General features: G+C 54.2%; 6 protein-coding genes across 6 annotated transcripts; 1 reads left to right on the top strand and 5 right to left on the bottom strand.

Moving 5' to 3' along the window:
* Nucleotides 1–385: 385 nt before the first annotated feature.
* Nucleotides 386–1,695, bottom strand: B0H65DRAFT_30476 (Phox domain-containing protein). The gene is made up of 3 exons (XM_062823199.1): nucleotides 977–1,695; nucleotides 683–861; nucleotides 386–590 (listed from the first exon to the last, which is right to left on the bottom strand). Exons 1-3 carry the CDS (start codon nucleotides 1,553–1,555, stop codon nucleotides 527–529), a joined length of 822 nt encoding a protein of 273 aa, XP_062686331.1. The 5' UTR covers nucleotides 1,556–1,695; the 3' UTR covers nucleotides 386–526.
* Nucleotides 1,696–2,348: 653 nt separating this feature from the next.
* Nucleotides 2,349–7,820, bottom strand: B0H65DRAFT_415188 (uncharacterized protein; the record flags this gene model as incomplete). Its single annotated transcript, XM_062823972.1, has 4 exons — nucleotides 2,349–3,840; nucleotides 3,908–4,117; nucleotides 4,190–5,324; nucleotides 5,801–7,820. 4 exons carry the CDS (start codon nucleotides 7,818–7,820, stop codon nucleotides 2,349–2,351), a joined length of 4,857 nt encoding a protein of 1,618 aa, XP_062686330.1.
* Nucleotides 7,821–9,102: 1,282 nt separating this feature from the next.
* Nucleotides 9,103–10,093, bottom strand: B0H65DRAFT_30413 (uncharacterized protein). The gene is made up of 2 exons (XM_062823191.1): nucleotides 9,383–10,093; nucleotides 9,103–9,325 (listed from the first exon to the last, which is right to left on the bottom strand). The coding sequence occupies exon 1, from the start codon at nucleotides 10,036–10,038 to the stop codon at nucleotides 9,568–9,570; it is 471 nt and encodes a 156-aa protein (XP_062686329.1). The 5' UTR covers nucleotides 10,039–10,093; the 3' UTR covers nucleotides 9,103–9,325; nucleotides 9,383–9,567.
* A 272-nt stretch (nucleotides 10,094–10,365) lies between these two features.
* On the top strand, nucleotides 10,366–13,704 carry B0H65DRAFT_450233 (peptidase S8/S53 domain-containing protein). The gene is made up of 3 exons (XM_062825994.1): nucleotides 10,366–10,549; nucleotides 10,619–12,511; nucleotides 12,573–13,704. Exons 2-3 carry the CDS (start codon nucleotides 10,788–10,790, stop codon nucleotides 13,504–13,506), a joined length of 2,658 nt encoding a protein of 885 aa, XP_062686328.1. The 5' UTR covers nucleotides 10,366–10,549; nucleotides 10,619–10,787; the 3' UTR covers nucleotides 13,507–13,704.
* Nucleotides 13,705–14,388: 684 nt separating this feature from the next.
* On the bottom strand, nucleotides 14,389–16,005 carry B0H65DRAFT_416075 (sorting nexin-4; the record flags this gene model as incomplete). The annotated part of the gene is made up of 2 exons (XM_062824025.1): nucleotides 14,389–15,588; nucleotides 15,721–16,005. 2 exons carry the CDS (start codon nucleotides 16,003–16,005, stop codon nucleotides 14,389–14,391), a joined length of 1,485 nt encoding a protein of 494 aa, XP_062686327.1.
* A 973-nt stretch (nucleotides 16,006–16,978) lies between these two features.
* Nucleotides 16,979–19,485, bottom strand: B0H65DRAFT_450227 (LETM1-domain-containing protein). The gene is made up of 2 exons (XM_062825993.1): nucleotides 18,933–19,485; nucleotides 16,979–18,857 (listed from the first exon to the last, which is right to left on the bottom strand). Exons 1-2 carry the CDS (start codon nucleotides 18,991–18,993, stop codon nucleotides 17,260–17,262), a joined length of 1,659 nt encoding a protein of 552 aa, XP_062686326.1. The 5' UTR covers nucleotides 18,994–19,485; the 3' UTR covers nucleotides 16,979–17,259.
* Between the last annotated feature and the right edge of the window lie 592 nt (nucleotides 19,486–20,077).

The raw sequence follows: 20,077 nt of genomic DNA, 5'->3' as shown, positions 1-20,077 counted from the left end.
TCGGCCTACTGTAGATAGCCTCTTGGCGGATCGATGGTCTGGGTCTAGAAGGCGGTACTGGGAATGGTGGCTACATCGCATGGGAAAGGGAAGAGGCCAAACCCATCTTCCATCGTTGATCCAACATCATGAAGAACTCCAGAAACTCTAACCATCTTAAGCGTCCCAAGGTTAAACATAGCAATGCCGATCTTAAAAAAACAAGTAGAAACGTAAAACGGGTCCAGCCGCTTCCTTCAAACATTATGCAACTTTATTTCTCCACGTCCTAGTCTGTGTCCAGTTCATCTGATGTTTTGCTCTCAAGAGTCTCGGCTCTCGGGCATCCCATCCCATCCTGTCAACTCGCAGACGCAGACGCGTCCGTGTCCCGTTTACTCATCGTCGCCACCGTCATCGTCGTCATAACTACCTAGGCATTACCCATGATCCAGGAATCATTCACAAATTACCATTACCTCGTCGAAAGTAGTAGAGTTCGTTCATCATCTCTTGCGCATTTTCCCTTTTATCGTTATCGTTATCTTCATGAGAAGAGAAACTCCTTCAAAACAGGAGATCCAGAGAATTCTGGATTGAGTAGAATGCAGCTGTTGTCGTCACCACAAAGTTAGCAACGTGTCTCTCTTTAGCTGAGGCGAGCTGTTCAAGGGAGCCAAGTCGTCAGGTAATGCACACGTACTTTAAGAAATACTGCAGCCCCGCCCTCCTTTTCTCGAGAAACTTTGGTTGAAATCTGTGCAGGATGCTCTTGGGAGGTATTGGAGGTACAGCGGCCTCGAAATTGGGAAAGGTCTGGACGAGCCGTTTCCTGAGACCGTCGAACTCGGAGTATCTCTTTCTTATGTTCATTCGCGAGCCCTGCAGGAAAAAAAAACGGTGATGGTTAGTCAAAGTCCCAAACTCCATGTTGCGAAACCAAGAACCGTAGAGATTCACGGGCAATAATCCACCCCCTTCCCAAGGAAATACGCACATTCAAAGTCTCAACCCGAATATTCCAAACAACAAACGCCCCAATATTCGCCGTCCCCCCATTAACCAGTATATAATCGACAATATCCACGTTTCTCGCCCAACACGCCCGGTTGCGGTCCCGTCCGTACACGTTCGCCCCGTCCGGCCCGTCGTCGTGCTCGTTATCCTGCAGCGTGATGGCTCCCGGTGGCAGATCGCTTTCCGCCGACGCGCTTGACACGGTCCTTGCGTGCCGTGTTCGTCCAAGACCGTTTGGTTGGCTATGTCCGTGCGCCCAGTATGGAGGGGACGTCACTGATGGGGAGGTTACTAGCTCGGACGAGGCGTCGTCTTGGGAGATGTCTGCTGAGCTGGTGCCTGGGGCGTTGTCTGAGGAACCTGCGTCGTCGTTGTCGGAAGATAATGGTTGCGCTTGCGGTGGGCGCGCGGCGGTGGTTGGCTTGGTCGTTGGCGTCGCGGGTCGTAGAGGTAGCTCGTTGCCATTTTTCATTACTTCTCCTTCGGCGTTGCCGTTGAGAGCGAGCTCCCGCTGCTCCTCCTGCTGTTGTTCGTGTTGTGCTTCCGTGTCTGACGCCATTCAAGCCATCATCTGCCCAAGGCAATTGTACTGATATCTTTTCTTGTTCTTTCGCCTACTAAGGGGCTGGTCCTACGTGGGAGCGGGTTTCGATGTTGCTTGCTTTCGATGCGCCTGGGCTGGAGCGACGTGGACTTATGCGTGCTTTCGGGCTCGAATCGAAGGATAACGGAAGAATGCGGTAGGTCGGTCGTAAACGCCGAAGCTGTTCGTATGTCGTGATTGGGTTGAATGACTTGAGAGTCTGAAGATAGCTAGTCGGCAAGAGGACGAGAGGTGAATGGTTTACGACTTCGGTGAGTCAATAGGTCGTGGATCTGAAGAAGAGAGGATCAAGAGTCGAAATAGAGACGGAATTGAATGCGACAATCAAGGCGAGGGAAACAGGATCAAAGACAGATTGAGCAGCTCAACAAGTTCCCGTCACATCGATGTTCGTCATATCGCATCCCCACTAAAAAGGGCGATAGCGGCTTATCTAGGCCTCTGTGGTTGCGACCAATCAGAAGCTCCGTTCACGTATAGAAGAACATCGAGAGATTCCTCGCCAACATCATGATTGAACAAACACCTTGTAAAGAGGACATATGTGCATTCATCAAATCATTAAATCGTTATCTAGATACCTGATCCATCTGTACCTGCTTCACATACACCTCAGTTCACGGGCATAAGCCGCATGAAACCCAACCCAAGACTAACAACGAAAAACACATCCCAATCCAAAGTCAACCATAGCATTACACACCCACAACCACAACCACATCCCATCCCACCCTTCTCGTATCATCAATCATCGCCCATTCCTCTTCAAACTAAGCAACCTCCTAATCCCTCCACCACCACTAGTCTTCTCCCCCCTCCCCCTCCCCATCTCCATCTCCTCCTCCCGCTGCCTAGACTCCATAAACGCCTGCAACTGCCCCTGGCTCAGCGTATGCTCCTCCCCCACCATCGCATTCATCTCCGGCTCATGATCATGATCATGCTCATGATCCTCGCCCTCATACTCATACGACAACTTGGGCACCAGCAGGCGGTACGGCACCGTGCTGCCTCCCGGATCGCGCGGGCTGATCTCCACGTTGAGGGTGACCTCCAGCGCGCCGTCGGCCATGACTTGGGGTACGGCATCTCCACGCTTTATTGTCCTTGCGCCGCCGCCTGTTGTTGCTGATCGGAACATGCCACCGCCACTGCGATGTGAGAGTTGAGAGGGTGTAAAGTCCCGTTCTGGCAAGGAGGCGGATGTTGCTTGGGATTGGAACATGCCCATGCCCTTGGGACCTCCGCGGCCGGCGACGCTACTTCCACCGGTCATTGGGGGAGAAGGGTAATTACTACCGGCACTCGCTCCACGATTGTGGTCAGAGACAGGTTTGGCAGTGAAGTAACTCTCATCACCGGCGGCAAACTCAGCGCCACCACCGCCGGGCACCGGGGGAGTAGGGTGGTATTCACCTCCTCCGCCGCGCAAGCCTACACCAGCAGACATGCTGCCGTCACGACGGCCGCCACGTATCTTAGGAATGTTATACTCATCATAGTCGTCGTAAACAGCCTGTTCACAATCCGACTCCGGGCCCCAAGTTCCGTTGATGCCCCCATCATCGACACGCGGCCGCTGGGAGCTGACGCTACTGCGACGGCGGAAGAAGTTGCCGACTTTGCCGCTGATGGAGGAGCCCGAGAGCGTCCTTTTCAACAGTCCGGGAGGCTTTCCTGCTGCCGCTGGGCTTCCGCGGCCGCCGGGGATGACTTGATCAGCGCTTGCGCTTGGTCCGCGGCGGGAGAGAGTGCGGAGCAACGCGTTGGATATGGGCGGGCGTGAGCGGTCGCGCACGCTGTCGGGACCGCGGTAGGTGGGACCGGATTTGCTCCGTTCTTTGGAGAGTGAGAGGCGGCGCAAGAGGCTGGGTTTGTTGGGAGGTAGTCCGTAGGCGTTGATGTCATTTACGGACTGGCCGGGTGTGGAGTCTGGTGTACTCCCGGGGGTGTACAGCCGGATCGAGCACCAGTTGCGGTGCGGAAGCAGGTGCTTGTTGTTCCGCGGCTTGCCGTCGACACCTTGTTGGAACATCGGGATCATGTCTTCGTCCGTGTCTCGGTCGAAGTGGTGAACCTTGTTGCGTTTGTTGAGAACGTCGGCTAACATATCCGGTGGCGGAGTGTTGACGATGGCGGAGGAGATGATGTTTGGCATGTACCTGAAGTCCTTGTCCTTCGGGATGTTGAGCTTGGGGTTCGAGTAGAATTGCCCGATGGCTGCCAGATGGACGTCACCGCTGCAGAACATGGTCAGCTTCAAGACGTTTACGGATGGTGGTTTTGCGGTGGACAACTGATGCTTACCTGAGAATAGTAACTCTGACTGACTTGTCAGCCGCCAGGTCCTGGAGATCTTCGATCACAATTGCCCGCTCCTCCTTATGGTTCTTGGCTGTCCAGTGGTCGTCCAAATCATCCAGGACCTCGACGCCTCCATCGAAATGGTTGAGGAGGTTTTTGAAAAGGCCGGCTTTTCCTAGAGCCTTGACGGGGTCCATCAGACGAGAGGTCAAGCTAGGAAACAGGGTTAGTATAAGACATCTTTTCCAGTCGGTTGTCTTCGCTGAAGATTGGAGCAACACTTACATATTCTCAAGCCAGACCAACCTCGGGTAAGCGACCGGCACACCAAGAAGGACCAGCAGATGCTCTACCTTCCCGTTTTCGATCTCGCCGTAGCACCGGTCCATGATCCTCTTCCATGTATCTTCTCTGATGACCTCCTCTCGCGTTCGTTCAGTCCGTGCGTCGACTGCCAGCAGGGCAACCTTTGCGCCCAGGAACATAAACATACTTCGACTGACCTCCTGGATGTACGGTCCCGGCCGAACACCCAAGATCCAGCTCGGCTCGGATTTCTCCGTTTCATCCACTACGCTTTGATGCTGGAAAAGCATATAGTACTTGAAGGCAACGTTGCCAAGTCCCGAGAACACCGGCGAGTTCATGAAATGGTGCGGGTACGAGCCAAAGCCGTCGATGATGTCGTGGTCGTCGTACATGTTGACCATGGGGATTTGCGAGGCGGCCATGCTAAACAATCCCTGGGAGAACCACATGGCGTATCGCTCCAGGTAGAAACGCTCTAGCTCGTCCTGCATTTCCGCGCTGAAAGGGGTGTTGTGCTTGTGCAATGGGTTCTTGATCATCAGCCATTCCTTGAAAAGTTGCGTCTCTTGCATGCACTTGTCGTTGTAGATTTGGTCACCACCACCAATCATGACATGGAACGGTTGGCTCTGGTGAGTGTTGAGCACGTCGCGCCACATAGGGTCGGGGCCGCTGAACTGGTTGGGATCGACGCTTAAGCTGAAGCCGTTGCAGCTGTGGAACATAATGTTCATTGCCTGTCCCTTGGCCGGGACCCAAAAACCCGTTGCTGGTCCCCGGTTGATACGATAGGCGATGCGTTGTTGCTTCTCGCGGAGTTCGACTTCGATATTGAACCGCCAGAAAGTGTACCCTCGCTCGGCATGGAGCCGGAATCCTCGAACGTCTTTGTACTTCCCTGCCCTCTCCCCATCGATCTTGGCGCGTTTCTTCCGGGCGTTGAAGGAGCCAGGCGGGTCAGTTACGCCGGCCGGAAGAGAATCTGGCGCGCTTCTCGACTTTTCGAATAACCCGTTGTCGGTTTCATCCCTGGAAAGATCCTTGCCTTCTTCCAGGTGGTCGACCGGCCGGACATAGAGAGTCTCGCCCTTGCGCCCTACTTTGGGATCACCTGCGATGGGATCAACGTACTCTGCTGCCAAAGGCTCATCACCATGGATTATCTTTGGCGGAGGGGGTAGGAGTTCCACCGGTTGAGCGAACAGCCTCAGTGTCGGGGCAATATCGTATGACGAATCGGCGTCTGAAGTGACGATCATCACTGAGCCTCGCCATATCTCTTTCTCTAACACTGCCCCGGGCTTGGGGGAGCGGGTGGCCACACGGTCATGCCGGATACCGCAAAAGCGAAGCAAAGGTCCGCATTTGAGGTAGAGTGGCGGCTTGAATCTTGTGGGAGCTTCGCATACTGAAAGGGTGAGTTAGTGATCAGAAACCGTTCATCGCTTGTTAGGAAAAAAGTAGAAAAAAAGCTGAAAACGAGAACTTCTAAAAGCAGAGCCAAAGGGGTGAATGTCGATAACTGGGTGACAAGGCTACTTGTAATGTCACCCTTATCCGTGAATAAGGGACGTAGCGATTACTCACCATAAGTGTCATCATACTCGCCATCAAAAGCTTCACCTCTCCTTGGCCGCGATCCCCCGGTACCTCGTCTCCGAAACTGGGGTGCGTTCCTGTCACCTGAAGGCGATACATTGCCCAGGTCTAGAAGCGGGCCAGCAAGAGTGCCGACAGTACCATTCTTCCACTCTTCGAGATATCTTGTCGGTTGAAACTCGCCCTGCCCGGGCTCGAGGTCGTCCCGCGCATGGTAGAGCATATTAGAGATGTGATGGCCCGGTTCAGCATCATCGCGATCGCGTCTAAGATCTCTCCCATGGTCGTCGCGTCTAACATCCCTCCGTGCCTGATGTTGGTGCTGGTGCTGGTGGTTAGGTGGGGGAGGATAGTTCGGCCCACCCATGGGCACCCTTTCGGCCGTAGCCTGCGGGCTTTCGACAGGAATAATGGGACTCTCGACGGGAGGTTGAGGGACAGGCTCGTTCTGAACAGGGTTTTGTCGCTCCGTAGGTGCTGTATATGGCTGGGGTTGCTGGATAGGAGCACGACCAAGTATTTTGTCCGCCTTTCTCTGGCTCGCTGCTCTGGCTGGCTCTGCGCTCGCTCCAATGGTAATATTGCCAAACTGCTGACTTTTGTCGTCCTTGACAGCCCTTTCGATCGGTCTCTCGACTGGTTGATGATCTCGAGCCTCTGCTGGCTCTTGGGTCTCCTGCTTTTCTTGGCTTTGCCTCGGCCATGGCTCTGCTACCGGCTTCTTCACCACCTTCCTTGGTGTGGGCATGGGGCCCAAAGCCTCGTTTATACCATTGGGCAGTTTGGCCTCCTGATTAGCTGCTCGCTCGCGGAAACTGAGGTTGCGCTGTGGTAGATTAGAAGTCCTGACACTGCTGACAGCCGCGTTCATTGGAATCCGCGGGTCAGGCACCTGGGGTCTAGCAACTCGCCCACTGTTTGCTCCATAGGTTCGCCCTTCTTCGGGAGGATTCTGCGAGAGTGGTCCCTTTGCAGCCGCCGAACCTTGGTCAGGTCTGGTCGAAGTCGTCGAACTTACCGGCATGGTTTGTTGAGGTAGTTCCTGGCGTTGAATAACGGGTGAGACCTGTTGGATCTGAACGGGCACTTGCGGCGATATCGTGTTTATTTCGGTCTGCTCGGGTGCCGAGTTCTCTGGCGTAAATTCCCGTGCTGAGCCTTCGGCGGCTTCGACTCGTGGAGTAGGTCCTTCCCCTGATTCTCCTTTTGCTATGCTGTCCAGGGTCAGCTGGAGCCTTTGAAGTGGTGAGCGGTCGTCTGCGAACATTCTCTGTCGGGTTGCTGGCTGGCTCGCTGAGGAGCGCCTAGTACTCCTCTGTAGAGGCTGGTCAACACCAGAAGCCCTGCGTCGGTGGCTGTTTGCTCCGGCTAGTGGTGGCATATTTCCCGAACGCATCGATCCGGTAACGATACGCTGTGGTCGCCGGCTCGTGCTCGCACCATCCGTGTCCCGAGGTGTCTGTCTTTCACCGGCCGAGGTTTGATTCTCGTGGAATCCATCTGAGCCCACGTTTTGGGTCATGGGTGACGATCCCGGAGAGGGATTCAAGTACGAGTTCTGTTGTTCAGCGATGGCAGACGGATACCTGTAACTCATAGGAGGTCTTGGAGGAGCCTCTGGGACGGCAGGCGGCGGTGGGCCAGTATCGACTGCATACTCCAAGTCATGGTCTAGATTTTGGCTCCTACGGCGACGGCGCTTTTCTAGGAACTCGGGCGGATACTGGTTGCTAGCACCGTAGGGCACTGGTGCCGGAGGAGGGGCAAGTCCCTGGCCCATGAAGCTGGGAGTGGTCGGAGATGCGAAAGGGCTGAGAGTTGAGTCAGTCTGAGCTTCCGACTTTGTAGTCTGGACAGAGATGCGATTCGGTCTGTGGCGGGTCTGAGAGTGGATGTTGAAGGACTGGCGAGAGTCGGATGGGGTTGTCGGCGTCACATCGCCAGACATGCGCCGACTCCTAGGAACTGTAGCTAGTGGTGGGAGCTGGCCCCAGTACGGAGCCGACATTTTGACGTGTTGCTTGTTCGTTTCTTGACTAGTCGTGAAAAGTTGATGGTGTGTTACGGTCCCTGTAAGCTGACTGAAGGCTGATCTAACACCAGAGGCTGGCTGACCTCGGTGCCTGGGAACGACTGGAGGCTGGTAACTATCACGAGCTAGCTAGCCATAACTAGCAGCCAATGTTGAGCAGACACATGGGCCCTGGCAGTCCAATGTAGGTACACTCCGATCTGTAAGCAGTATGTAGTGTGTCGAAGTCGTCTAGAAGATCTTTACAGCAGCTTGGATCTGCCGCAGGAGTTGTCAATGTCTTTCAACGGCCCCACCGAAGAACGTCGTGACACAGCAAAGGAAAGATCAGCTTGAGTGTCAATGTCAGGACGGGAATCCTTATTGAGATGACGAGTGTATGTATGGGAGACCGGGGATTTGTAGGAGACAGATTAGACAGAGCTTGGGCGGAGCTGGCGAGGTTACTTTTAGGCGCGAATTTCGTTCCAAGGAAGCTCTCGCGATAGTGTGTGTGTATATTGTACCTCGTCGAACATGTAGATCAAGGGCAGGACTGAGGTACTAGCTCAGCTATTAAGGTTCAGGCAAGCCAGTTACAATTTGGCGCCGGTCGTGAAATGGGCTCAGGTTGCTCAATGCCATGCCCTGCCATGCCCTGCCATGCCCTGCCCTGGACGATTGACTTGAGCTGAATGGTTGCTCGCTGCATATGCAGTGCCTTTTGCTGCAGCAGGGCGAGATTCGGGATCGGGCAGTCGGATAGAAATCTCCAACCTCCAGCGCAAACCGAATCACGTTTCAGTCTGCCATCCCATTCTTCTGGATGGAATAATATTGCCTGCCATCCGGTCTCCAAGCACACGTTCATCTGTTCTTTGCGAAGTTGAGATGAAGCTCAGCCTGAGCTCCCCTTGATTGCAACTTCTGTTGTTTGGGTTTGCGGGGACTGAAACTGGAGCTTCCTTGTCGCAGCGAGTTAACCAGGAGTGGCAGTCCCGAGAAACGAGAAGGCGGGAGATCCCACCCGCCAGACCTTGATTTAAGTGCCGCTAGACTTATTTGGGCAAGGTGAAGAGGCTGGCCGTCAAGGTCAGGGGGTAAGACTGGTGAGACGCACAGCGCATGGATAACCGATAGTGAGCGGCCGTTGCCCTAAACATCAAGAGTTCCCGTCCTGTGCTCCAGAACAACATGACGAAATCCAAAATGCCGGTGGCTGGCACGTCGTTCAAATTTCAGACGACATTTGTCTCGGGGACAGAGGCATTGTATCCGCTAATGTCCAAGGCGTAGTTGAGGTATGGCGGGCCGTTGCTGCTTACAAGAAACGTCTCAATGGCCAATCAATGTCCGTACTCTGTACGTCCGCTGGGATAGCTCAGATAGATCTCTTATCAATTCCGACGACTGCGTCGAAGGTCGTGCCTCTCCGTTGTCCTCATTCTGCAGGGCTGAATTGGTCACTCATAGACCCGACAGGAACTTTGCTATTTAACTGCCTGCTCAAGATATCGTTTAGCATCTAGCCATAAATCATGAAACTAGGCAGACCAGACCTGTGGGTGGTGGTCAGAGTACATGTACTGGATACGCTCAAGAGACGTATACTTGGGAGACCAGAAGTACTTTACCATACAACAAGCGCCGCATTGCTTACTAGAAGATTGCTTCCTAGAAGCGAAACAAAGAAGTACGGTAGTTCGCATACAGCTCATAACGGAGATCTCGCCTTCTTCTCCCTTTATGCGGCTGTGAGATGTCTATGGCTGTTTGGCCGAGTTCGGTGAGCTGTTGGTGGGAAGCCCTTCGATTCTTTGACAACGCCGAGTACTAAGGGAACATCACCACAGAAGCCCTTCATCCCTATTGAGGTGAGAAAGCGGAAAGGTCCAACTCCAAATGCAAACGCCTCGTCACACAAACACGTTTCGAAGCCACGTTGTCCTCCGCAGGCAACGTGAAGATCGCCTCTACCACCATGGATGAACTGGGTGCGGCGGCGATGGGAATGCTGTCGTCGTTGCCATCTTGTGTGTGTCGGAACCGAAGGCTGAGATGTGCAAAGTATACTATAGTTTTCCCGAGGACCTAACTGAAATGAGGTGTCGGTTGGGAGACAAGAGAGACGGAAGATGGAACATTTGTAGTATGGCACACAGCTAAAACCCCATCCCTGACTGCTTTGGCTCTCAAAAACTGCTTTGGCTCTCATCCCCAAACAAACACCTGCTTTCAGAGCAAAGGCAAATATCGGTGATCGTTCCGACATGACAAGGTGTGATTGGTAGAAAGACGTTTCTATTGTGTAAATCGACATCTTGTAACGGCAAAGAATGCACTGCCCCATGGACCCCCTTACAAGGAGCCCCTAAAGCCTAGGCCCCCCACCTGAACTGCCGCCTCATACAGGGTCCTTCCTTTCGCCTGGCAACTGTACCAGCTGGTCCCCGCCTGTCTTTCACTTGCGCACCTCATCCCGTCTGTGTGCATTGCCCCTGCGTTGGTGTGGCGGGATGGTTTTCTAGGCCACATCGCCAGATTGCCGAACTGAACTTCCACAAGGTGAATCCTCCATCTTCAAAACAACCCATCTTCCTAGACCGTTTCTGGTGAGACGGGGAACATTGTACCACCTTCTTCCTATTTGCAGCCCGTACACGATCGCTTTAGAGGGCCTACCTGATTCCCGACTGCCGCTGTGGTCGCAAGTGGACTTCAGTTCTGTATGCTGTGCCTCTCCCTCCTTGTTTCCGTTGCTTATACAATAGCTGTTTAACCAGTTCCATACAAAGCCTCGATGCCCTTTCGCAAGGGACGAGCTTTCGATTCGACCTTCCAGACCCTTCTAGTCGCCGTGAACTGATGCCGTCTTCTTAACATCATTCACCTACTCAACCTTGCGCATCCCCTGCAAAGTAAAACGATCTTGGGGCGCCCCAGGCCCTTTACTCGAACTCAGCTATGAAGCTCTCGGCCATCGCAACGCCGCTGGGCTTGGCCGCTCTGGCTATAGCATCCAACGTCCTCCCCCGCGACTTCGATTCGAACGATTACTATGTTCTCCATCTCGACGGCCGAACGTCACCTACTGAGGTCGCGAGGAGCCTAGGCTTGTCTCACGAGGGGCCACTTGGTGAACTCCAGGATCACCATCTATTTGTTGGGAGCAAAGCCGAACATGATATTGTCAAGAGAGAATTGACGGAGCGCCGGCGCCGAAAACGATCATTAGGCGACGAGCCCCATGTTCTGGATAGTGTCCTCTTCTCAGAGAAGCAAATATTGCGGAAGCCTTGGGAGAAGCGCATGGTCCCCCGACCAGCAGGACCTTCCAGAAGGGGTCTCTTTTCTGACCAAGGGGTTGACTGGGCAGTCAAGAAGCAAAACGAAGTCATCGGGACTTTGGGCATCAAAGACCCCATATTCAAGGAGCAGTGGCATCTTTTCAACACCGTCCAGACTGGACACGACGTGAACGTTACCGGGCTTTGGCTCGAAGGCATCACTGGAAAAAACGCCACCGTCGCCATTGTCGATGATGGCTTGGATATGGAAACCGATGACTTGAAGGACAACTATTACGCCCAGGGGTCATGGGACTTCAACGACAAGGTCCCTGATCCAAAGCCCCGATTGAGCGATGACAAACACGGAACTCGCTGCGCCGGTGAAGTTTCGGCCGGGAAAAACAATGCCTGCGGTGTGGGAGTAGCATATGACTCCAGGATTGCCGGCTTGCGTATCTTGTCCAAGCTGATATCTGACTCTGACGAAGCCGTTGCTATGAACTACGACTTTCAGCACAATCAGATCTATTCGTGCTCCTGGGGACCCCCTGATGACGGACAGAGCATGGACGCTCCCGGGATTCTGATCAAGAGGGCTATGCTCAATGCTGTCCAGAAGGGCCGTGGGGGGCTGGGCTCAATCTATGTCTTCGCCAGCGGCAATGGTGCTGGAAACGGAGACAACTGCAATTTTGATGGCTACACCAACAGCATCTACAGCATTACCGTCGGAGCCGTTGACAGAAACGGCGACCATCCCTATTACTCTGAATCGTGTTCCGCGAATCTGGTCGTGACATACTCCAGCGGCGGTGGTGATTCGATCCACACGACTGACGTCGGGAATGCTTGTTCTGATACTCACGGTGGTACCTCGGCTGCCGCTCCGCTCGCAGCTGGTATCTTCGCTCTTGTCCTGCAGGTTCGCCCAGATCTCTCATGGAGAGATATGCAGCATCTTACTGTGAACACTGCTGTTCCTATCAACCTTGACAGCGGCGAGTGGCAGACGACTGCTATTGGCAAACAATTCAGCCATATGTATGGATACGGCAAACTAGACAGCTACGCCATTGTTCAGGCAGCCAAGACCTGGAAGAAGGTGAAGCCTCAGGCCTGGTTCTACTCTCCTTGGATCCACGTCAACAAAGCAATTCCCCAGGGAGACACGGGAGTTGCTGTCACTTATGAAGTTACGCAGGCAATGCTGGACGAGGCCAACCTTGAGCGCCTGGAGCATATTACGGTTACAATGAACATCGCGCATACCAGGCGAGGAGACCTTAGTGTTGATCTCATCAGCCCCAACAAGCTGGTCAGCCATCTTTCGGTCAGCCGGAAGAACGATGAGGCCCACGCTGGCTATGACGACTGGACGTTCATGAGTGTCCTTCACTGGTAAGTGCACGCGTTACTGTAATTTTCCCGAGGCCATATTTGCTAACATATACATAACCAGGGGTGAAACCGGCGTCGGTAACTGGACCATCATTGTCAAAGACACCCAAGTCAACAGTCACGAGGGCGTTTTCACCGACTGGCACCTCAAGCTCTGGGGCGAGAGCAAGGATGCCTCCAAGGCCAAGGTACTCCCGATGCCCACCGAGGAAGACGACAACGACCACGCCGTCATCGCCACTACCACCCTCCCCGCTACCACCACCACCTTACCGCCGCAGCCCATCGCCACCGACACCAAGCCCACCACCGTCTCCGATCATCCGAACCGCCCCGTCAACTCCAAGCCAACTCCCACCGACGCCTCCTCCAATCCGTCCCCCACCTCCGACGAACAAACCTCGGAAACCACCACGCCCACCAACAGCACCTGGCTGCCCTCCTTCCTGCCCACCTTCGGCAAGTCCGCCGCCACCATGGTCTGGGTCTACGGCTCCGCCGCCCTCATCGGCGTCTTCTGTATCAGTCTGGCCGTCTACTTCTGGCTTGCCCGGCGCAAGCGTCTCCGCAACAACCCGCGGGGCGACTACGAGTTCGAGCTGCTCGACGAGGAAGAGGCCGAGGGTCTCGCCGGCGGCGGCGGCAGCAGCGCTGAGAAGCGCGGCGCTGGCGGTGCCGGTGGCCTGGCGGGAGGCAAGAGGACGCGCGGGGGGGAATTGTATGATGCGTTTGCTGGCGGGAGCGATGATGAGGATGTTGATGATGAGGTGTATCGTGATCGAGTAGATGAGCTTGGTAGGGGGAGTGGGAGCGGTAGTGAAGGCGCAAGTGGGAGTGGAAGTGGTTCTGGAGCTGGAGCTGGAGCTGGTGGAAGACAGACGCGGGCTTTGAGATCGGATAGTGATGATGAAAGTGGACATCATGTTGTGGGGGATGATGATGATGAGAGCGATAGCGATGATGACGGGCATGGTTCGAGGCCATTGAGGCGATAAAGTGTCTTTCTGTCTTTCTGTGATGGTTATAGGGAGGGGATCTTATGATGTCAACAGTCATCGAGTAAAGTTAGGCGTACCTCTACTGTTGTTTTTGAAAAAGGAAAAAAGACTTCAATGGCGTATATAGAGCACTACTTCTTTTCTTCGCGCGTCTTTGGCTTGCAATTCGTATCGTGCTGAGCTTAAGTGTGCCCTCTTTTGAACATTGTTACTGTGAACAGTGAACAATCACAGAAACACCAAGCTTGTGTCTTGCTATGGGTTATGATCAATGTTTATTCAGCTTCCGCAATCGTAGGCTACCGCAATCAAAAACCACCAGACATGTGTCTCACACTTGAACATCGTGGACCGTCAATGAGCTTAATCATGTTTCTGCTTCGTCCTATCGCAGCATACTAATAGCAATGCCAATACACAATCGATCCTGCGTAGCAGCTATTCACTAGAAAAAATACACATCATCCCCTTCTCGCCAGTCAGTCAGTCCTACGGTCGACTTTGATGAGAACCTAGGTATCTAGCCAGGGCCGAGACTGAGACCAACTGTGCGGGTTTCGAAACTTGAATGTGAACGTCTATTCAGCACCCGTAACCAAGCCCTGTATCAATCAGAGCTCAAGAGTCGTTGCGTTTCGGCACCACATGCCAGTCCACATCATTCCAGTTCGGTGGTGATAAACTTTCGTCGTAGTTCGGGCCTTGTTCACCTGCACCGGCACCTACACCTTGCTGATCTCTGTCGTTGTCGCCGTGGTGATGGTACTCATGACTATCCGCCCACTCCTCCTCCTCAGTCGCAGTCTCCTCCTCCTCAGTCGCAGTCTCCTCCTCCTCAGTCGCAGTCTCCTCGTCGGTTTCTGTCGCCTCCCTAGCCTTCTATGCCGGGAGGACGACCCCCTCCTTCTCCATCTCCATCACGTACTGCTCCCATACCGACATGACCTCGCCATAAAACTCGATGTGCGCGTCCGCCAGCCCGCTGAACTGGCGCTTGAACTCGACGCGCTTGATCCAGTCGAAGCTCTCGACCTCGCGGCTGACCTGCTCCGCGAAGCTTTCCGACTCGTTGCGCGCCACCTCCACCTCGCGCGTGAGCTCCTCGATACGGAGCTCGAGCTTCCGCTGCCGGTCGCGGCGCGCCTGCTCGTGGTCCACGCCGCGGACGTCCTCGATTTTGGACCGAATGAAGCCGCCTGCGCCGCTCATGAGCGCCGAGCCGGCGCCGTAGCTCTGGCCTGACGCCAGCATGTCGCGGTCCGTCGTGCTCTTGTTGAGGTACTCGGTCAGCTGCTCGTAGTCGAGCTGCTTCTGCTCGCGCGCCTTGAGCAGGTTCTTGAGGGCGCCGCTGTATGCCACCATATCCCGTAGCGAGCCGAGGTAGTCCTGATCGGTGTGGTCTTTGAGTTTCTTGAGTCCGGATGCCGTGTCCTCCACCGAAGCGGCAAAGGCACGCACGGCCGTCTCGGTTCCGGGCTCCAAGGTGATCAGCTTCTGGAACTGCTCGGCTAGGTCCTTGAGGTCCGACTCGATATCGGCTTCCCGGCGCGCCACCCGCGCCACCACCTTTTCGATGTGATTCAGGTCTTCATCCAGCTTGTCGCTCTTCTCCTTGATTTCGATAAACCGCCGGTCGGGCTTGTGCACTTTTGTGAATGCATTCATGAAGCTGTCCGCAAACGTATCAAACACACCGCCGCCGCCGCCGCCCGCCGCAGCACTTCCACCGAGAGTCGAATCACCAAGGCCGCCGGGCGATGCTAGCGATCCCCGGACCGACCGGCTGCGCATGGTAGCGTTCCAGTCGGGGCTCTCCAGGAAGGCATGGAGAATGTCGGCTTTCCGCAATATCGGATGAAGAGCCAGGCGAGCCAGGAATCGCTGCAACGAGTATGCTCGCCTCGCGGTGAAGTCAGTGCCGAACCGGTCGCCCCGCACATATTCCATGCGCTGCTTGTCCGGCAGCGGAGGGACAGCGCAGGCTTGGTAGTCGCGGCATAGGACCTTGTAGAGGAAGACGAAATCGGTAAACCGTCGTCGTACTGTGGTTTTGGGTTTCTGGAAGGAAGGGAAAGTGGTCTATACGAATGACAGAAGTTGATATGTTAGCCTTGTGGGAACCCATAGTTTGGTAGTAGTAGGATTGGCTTGGGGGAACTGAAGATGGCAGTGTCCCAAGGCGAACATGTTGTATAGAGAAATAGCACGTACATTTGTCGTGATTAGATAAGATACATAGGCATCTTTGGTGCCATCGTTCTCCTTGTGCGGGTCGGACACAGTGCAGTCGAGGATCTCGCCGCCGCTGTGATCGAGCTCGTCGTGTTCCATACCGGCGGCGTTGTCACCAGTCCTTCCGTCGTCTGGTCCGCTTCTTGCGTACTCTGGGCTGTTGGGCGCGTGATGGTCTGCTTGCGCGGTCGAGGCTGCCGTCCCTCCGTTCTGCTCACTATGCCATGAAATGTTGGAGAAGTTGTCCTGGTCAATGACCGCCATATCGATGGCCTTTTACCGAGACGTTGACGACGCCGCTGCGCCACTATGTATGCCCGCTTGTCTGCTGGGCTTTTGCTTTAAGCAACTGGTTTGGCAGCTTGGTTGCAGGCCGGTAGTGAACGGTCGTCTGAAGGTAGGAATGTGATTGCGAGTCGCCAGGGAATGGAATGCGATTCAACTGGAAGATTGCGCAGAGGAAGATATTGATTATCAAATGCGCGTTTCATAGACTTGATTCGGGTAATGTCTTTATGTATTGCTCAGAACTAATCTTTTCGAGTCCGTCGGTCAGCGCAGAGTGTTGGTGTAAAGTAGAAGTATGGTTGTCTTCCGCAGACGGTGGGATTGACGTATGGCATGGCGGGGGGAAGAGCTCTTGGAGGCGCAGGCCAACCTTGAGTTGGAGGCGCCCCATCCCCAGTTAGTGCAGCAAGTATGACCCGGGGTGCCTCTGGATCGCGATGTGTCAAGGACTACCCGTCAGGTGAGAATGCATAGTAAACTCTGGGGGATGAGCATCATGATTTCGGTTTGCTCAATTTACAGTTGTTCCCTAAATCTAGTCTACATACATGACGATGGACACATAGAACGAAAATGCTGGAGTTGATGCTGATACCTGGATGTATAACATCCCAGCAAGCATTTTGCCATGACGCCCGAATGCAGGCCAACAAGGTATCACCCAGAGGAAAGCCGGCGAGGCAGGTACATCTACGGGGCCTGCCCGTTTTGGTGATGCCGCCCTTGCTTCTTTCATCTGTCCATGGATTTGAAAATACCGAATCTGGAGTACTCAAGGTGTGCATCTTTGACAGGTTGGTGACATCCCTTGAAGTTATATGCTATTTTACCTGAAGCGCCCTGAGCGCACCTACTCGCCACCATAGACTTAAGTAACGGTGGTTCTACAGTGCCACATTTTCTCTCTATCCGCATATCACAATGCCGGCCATCTGATGAACTGAGAGCTGGGGTGCAATCGCTTGCTGTTTCTACTTATTGAGATGCGTTCATGTGTCTAGTATATGTTATATCATGATCTATACATGGTGTCCAGTTTCGCCGGTGCTTGTTCTATGCCTAACCATACAAAGCCTACACCGTCCCGAACCGTAGGGTTGCTAAATACCCGCAAACCAAAACATCCAACAAAGGAGAATGTCAAGGACCCATGAACGTCGCAAGGAATTCTAACCATTGCCGGTACACGCTTAAACTCCTCCCAAAACCTTTCCTCGTTTCATGTTCTGTTTACTTCTCGGCAACCTTCTCTGCAACCTTCTCTGACTTCTGCTCCTCCACTTGGTCAACCCGGGCTGCTGTGAGGGCCTCCTGCTCGGCATCTACCGCCTCGCTGACTTGGGCCTTCTCGATACCCTCAGCCTTGGCCTGCATGTGCCTCTCGTGCTCCTCGTCAATGTCCTCCGTATCTCTCGGCGTAGCAAAGCCAGTCTTCTGGTTCTCCTGGTCTTGCTGAAGCTCTTCGTCGATCAGCTCTTGCTGCTCCTTAAGAACCTCAAGACGTTGCTTGTTCGTGGCCGCGCCCTCGGCGTTGTGGACCTCAAGCTCGATCTCGTGGAACAGCTCCTCGGGAATCGAGGACAGAACGCCTGTTAGGGCCTCAATCTGGCTGGAAACTTCACCATCGGTCTGGCCATACATGTAGGCGTTGCTAAGCACCAACAAAGTTGAAGGAACACCTTCGCGAAGTCTAAGATCCAACCAAGTCTGGAGATCCTCTCTTAACCTCGCAGGCGACACACCGTAGCTCTTGATGCCACGGCTGGCGCATGCGACTTGAAGTTCGGCAACCGACAAGGTCTCAATGCCCTCGTAGCTGATGGCACGGTCGTCTCTCTTGATTTGCCTCATGCGGTGGCGGAGCTGGTAGCGAAGCATCATGTCGGTGCCGAAGGTGTTGAGGTTCAGGTAGCGGCACATGGACACGAGCTGCGGCCTGGACAGGTTGTCGAGGGTCAGATCATCCTTGAAGATCTTGCAGACCTTGATCACATCCTGAGCAGTCGGCTTCTCGCCGGTAGACCGGACTTTGCGGAAGAAGTTGCTGAACTCCTCCTTTTGCGCCGTAACCTGCGTCAACGGGAGACCGGTCTCCTTCATAGTCTTGCGAAGGAAGTCGCTAACCTCCTTCCGGGTGGCCCGAAGCGTAGACGCCTTCTTGTCCTTGGATTTCTGTTCCTCGTAGGTGCTGGGAAGCATGTTGGGGAAAAGCTTAAGCGCAACAGGGAGAAGCAATTCGGCGAACGGCACAATGACGAACATGGAAAAGGGAACCAGGCGACCCAAGTCCTGGACAGTTCTCCGGAGTTGGCGGTTCTCTCGCCTAGTCAGTTCGTAACCTGCCGCCATCTTGATCGCAAGCCGCGAGCTGATCTTGACCTCGGCAGCCAGGAGCTTGGTTCCATCCCAGTAGTGTTGCGCCTCCTTCTTGATCTTTTGTTTCAGGGTCAATTTGGGCTCCTCCTTCTTTCCTTCGCTCTTTTCGGCGCCGGCTTGCTTCTGTTCCGCAAGTTGGCTTAGGGACGCATCAGTCCCGGCCAAGGCCTCAGTCGTCTTCTTGGTCACCTCCTGCACCTCGCCAGCGATGGTTTTGTTCTTAACAGGAAGCGTCGCGGCTTCTCTGGGAAGGGGTTTCTTAGCTTCTTCCGCATTGAAGCCAGGCGGGGGTCCGGCCGGCGGCCCCGATCCATGAGTGCTAGTTCCAGATGTGGTAATTGTTCGGATGGGAAAAACAAGGGCAGAAGTTCGGTTGTTAAGCATGATGTGCCGCGAATTGCGCGCAAGAAGCGTCGACGCGGCTAGAAGAGCTTGCCTCGGTAGAGCATTGCCTGGTGAATGCGGTTCAAATCAGCAAGCGTCCAATGACAACGGCGCAAAAAGCGCGAGATTGGGCGAATTCTTACCGGCACCCAAAAATGGGTTCACGACCAAGGCCCTACGGGCGACTGTGGATGAGGCGCTCATGTCTGAGAAGCGGCGTACTGCGGGTTTTCGAACGGTTGTCGTTCACAATGCCAAGTGAGAGATGCTGCTGCAGTGAAAGAGTATGACAGAAGGCGGGTTTGCTAGACGATACGATATGCGAATGCGATAACGGCGGAGTAAAGAATTCGCCCCCCTGACAGTTGCGGATGGCGGGATAGACAGGCGCTGGGTAGTTCGGATAAAAGCCGGAATCACGTCGAGAAAAGGAGTGTCGATGGTCTTGTGGTGTTGTTGAATAGACAGGAGTCAAACTGATTGATAGTATGAAGATGTTGTAAAGGGGATGGAGAGATCGAGCAGAATGCAAAAGGGGCGGGACCGGGTTTGTCTGTCAGCAAAGAGAAAGACCTGGAGCGATCGATATTGATGGATTCGGTGACATCAAATTCCAGCCTTTTTCGCGCCTGCATTGCGCTGTCCAGGCTGTCTCGGTCGCTCACCCGCAACCCACCGGTGGGCGGTCAAGCCAACACGAAGGCGGCGCCCGGTGTGGCCGAGCTGGGTAAAAGAACTGTGCTCTTCTCCTGAGCGACGGTGTGGGGTCTCCAGCATTCTCACTGTGCATGGTATTTCCCAGCTCAGGAACCTCGAGCTTGGCATGAGACCCCGAATCTCAGTTTGACAAGGGAACATTGTCATGTTAGCAGTACATATGCACATAATCTCAGTGAGCTCTTCAGTTGCAAAGTCGGATGAGCACGTTAAAGCAAGGGATATTGGAGCCGTCAACTGAACTTGAACCATCACACATGCGCTCAGTAACTCATCATAATTTTATTGCTTCTTGTGATGATTCCCAGACGCTAGTTGGATTATTACTGCAGGTACTCAGCTAATGAAGGACTTACATCACGACCCCACACAGTCATCTAGCTAAAACACCACAGTCTCGTTACAAGTTCCGGATTCTGTCGTTCATCACGTGAGTGCGAGTAATGCACTAACCTCACACGGGCGTCTCTTCCTCACCAACCGACCCCTTGTGAAGGGACCCAAAAGGGGCCAACGCATTTCGTGCTTTTGCAGCCGGCAGCGAACCACTGACGAACTGGAGAAGGACTGG

The sequence above is a fragment of the Neurospora tetraspora genome, assembly GCF_033439725.1.
Source record: "Neurospora tetraspora strain CBS 560.94 chromosome Unknown B0H65scaffold_1, whole genome shotgun sequence".
In the NCBI taxonomy this organism is placed as follows: Eukaryota; Fungi; Ascomycota; class Sordariomycetes; order Sordariales; family Sordariaceae; genus Neurospora; species Neurospora tetraspora.
This window is presented reverse-complemented; position numbering and strand designations above follow the sequence as displayed.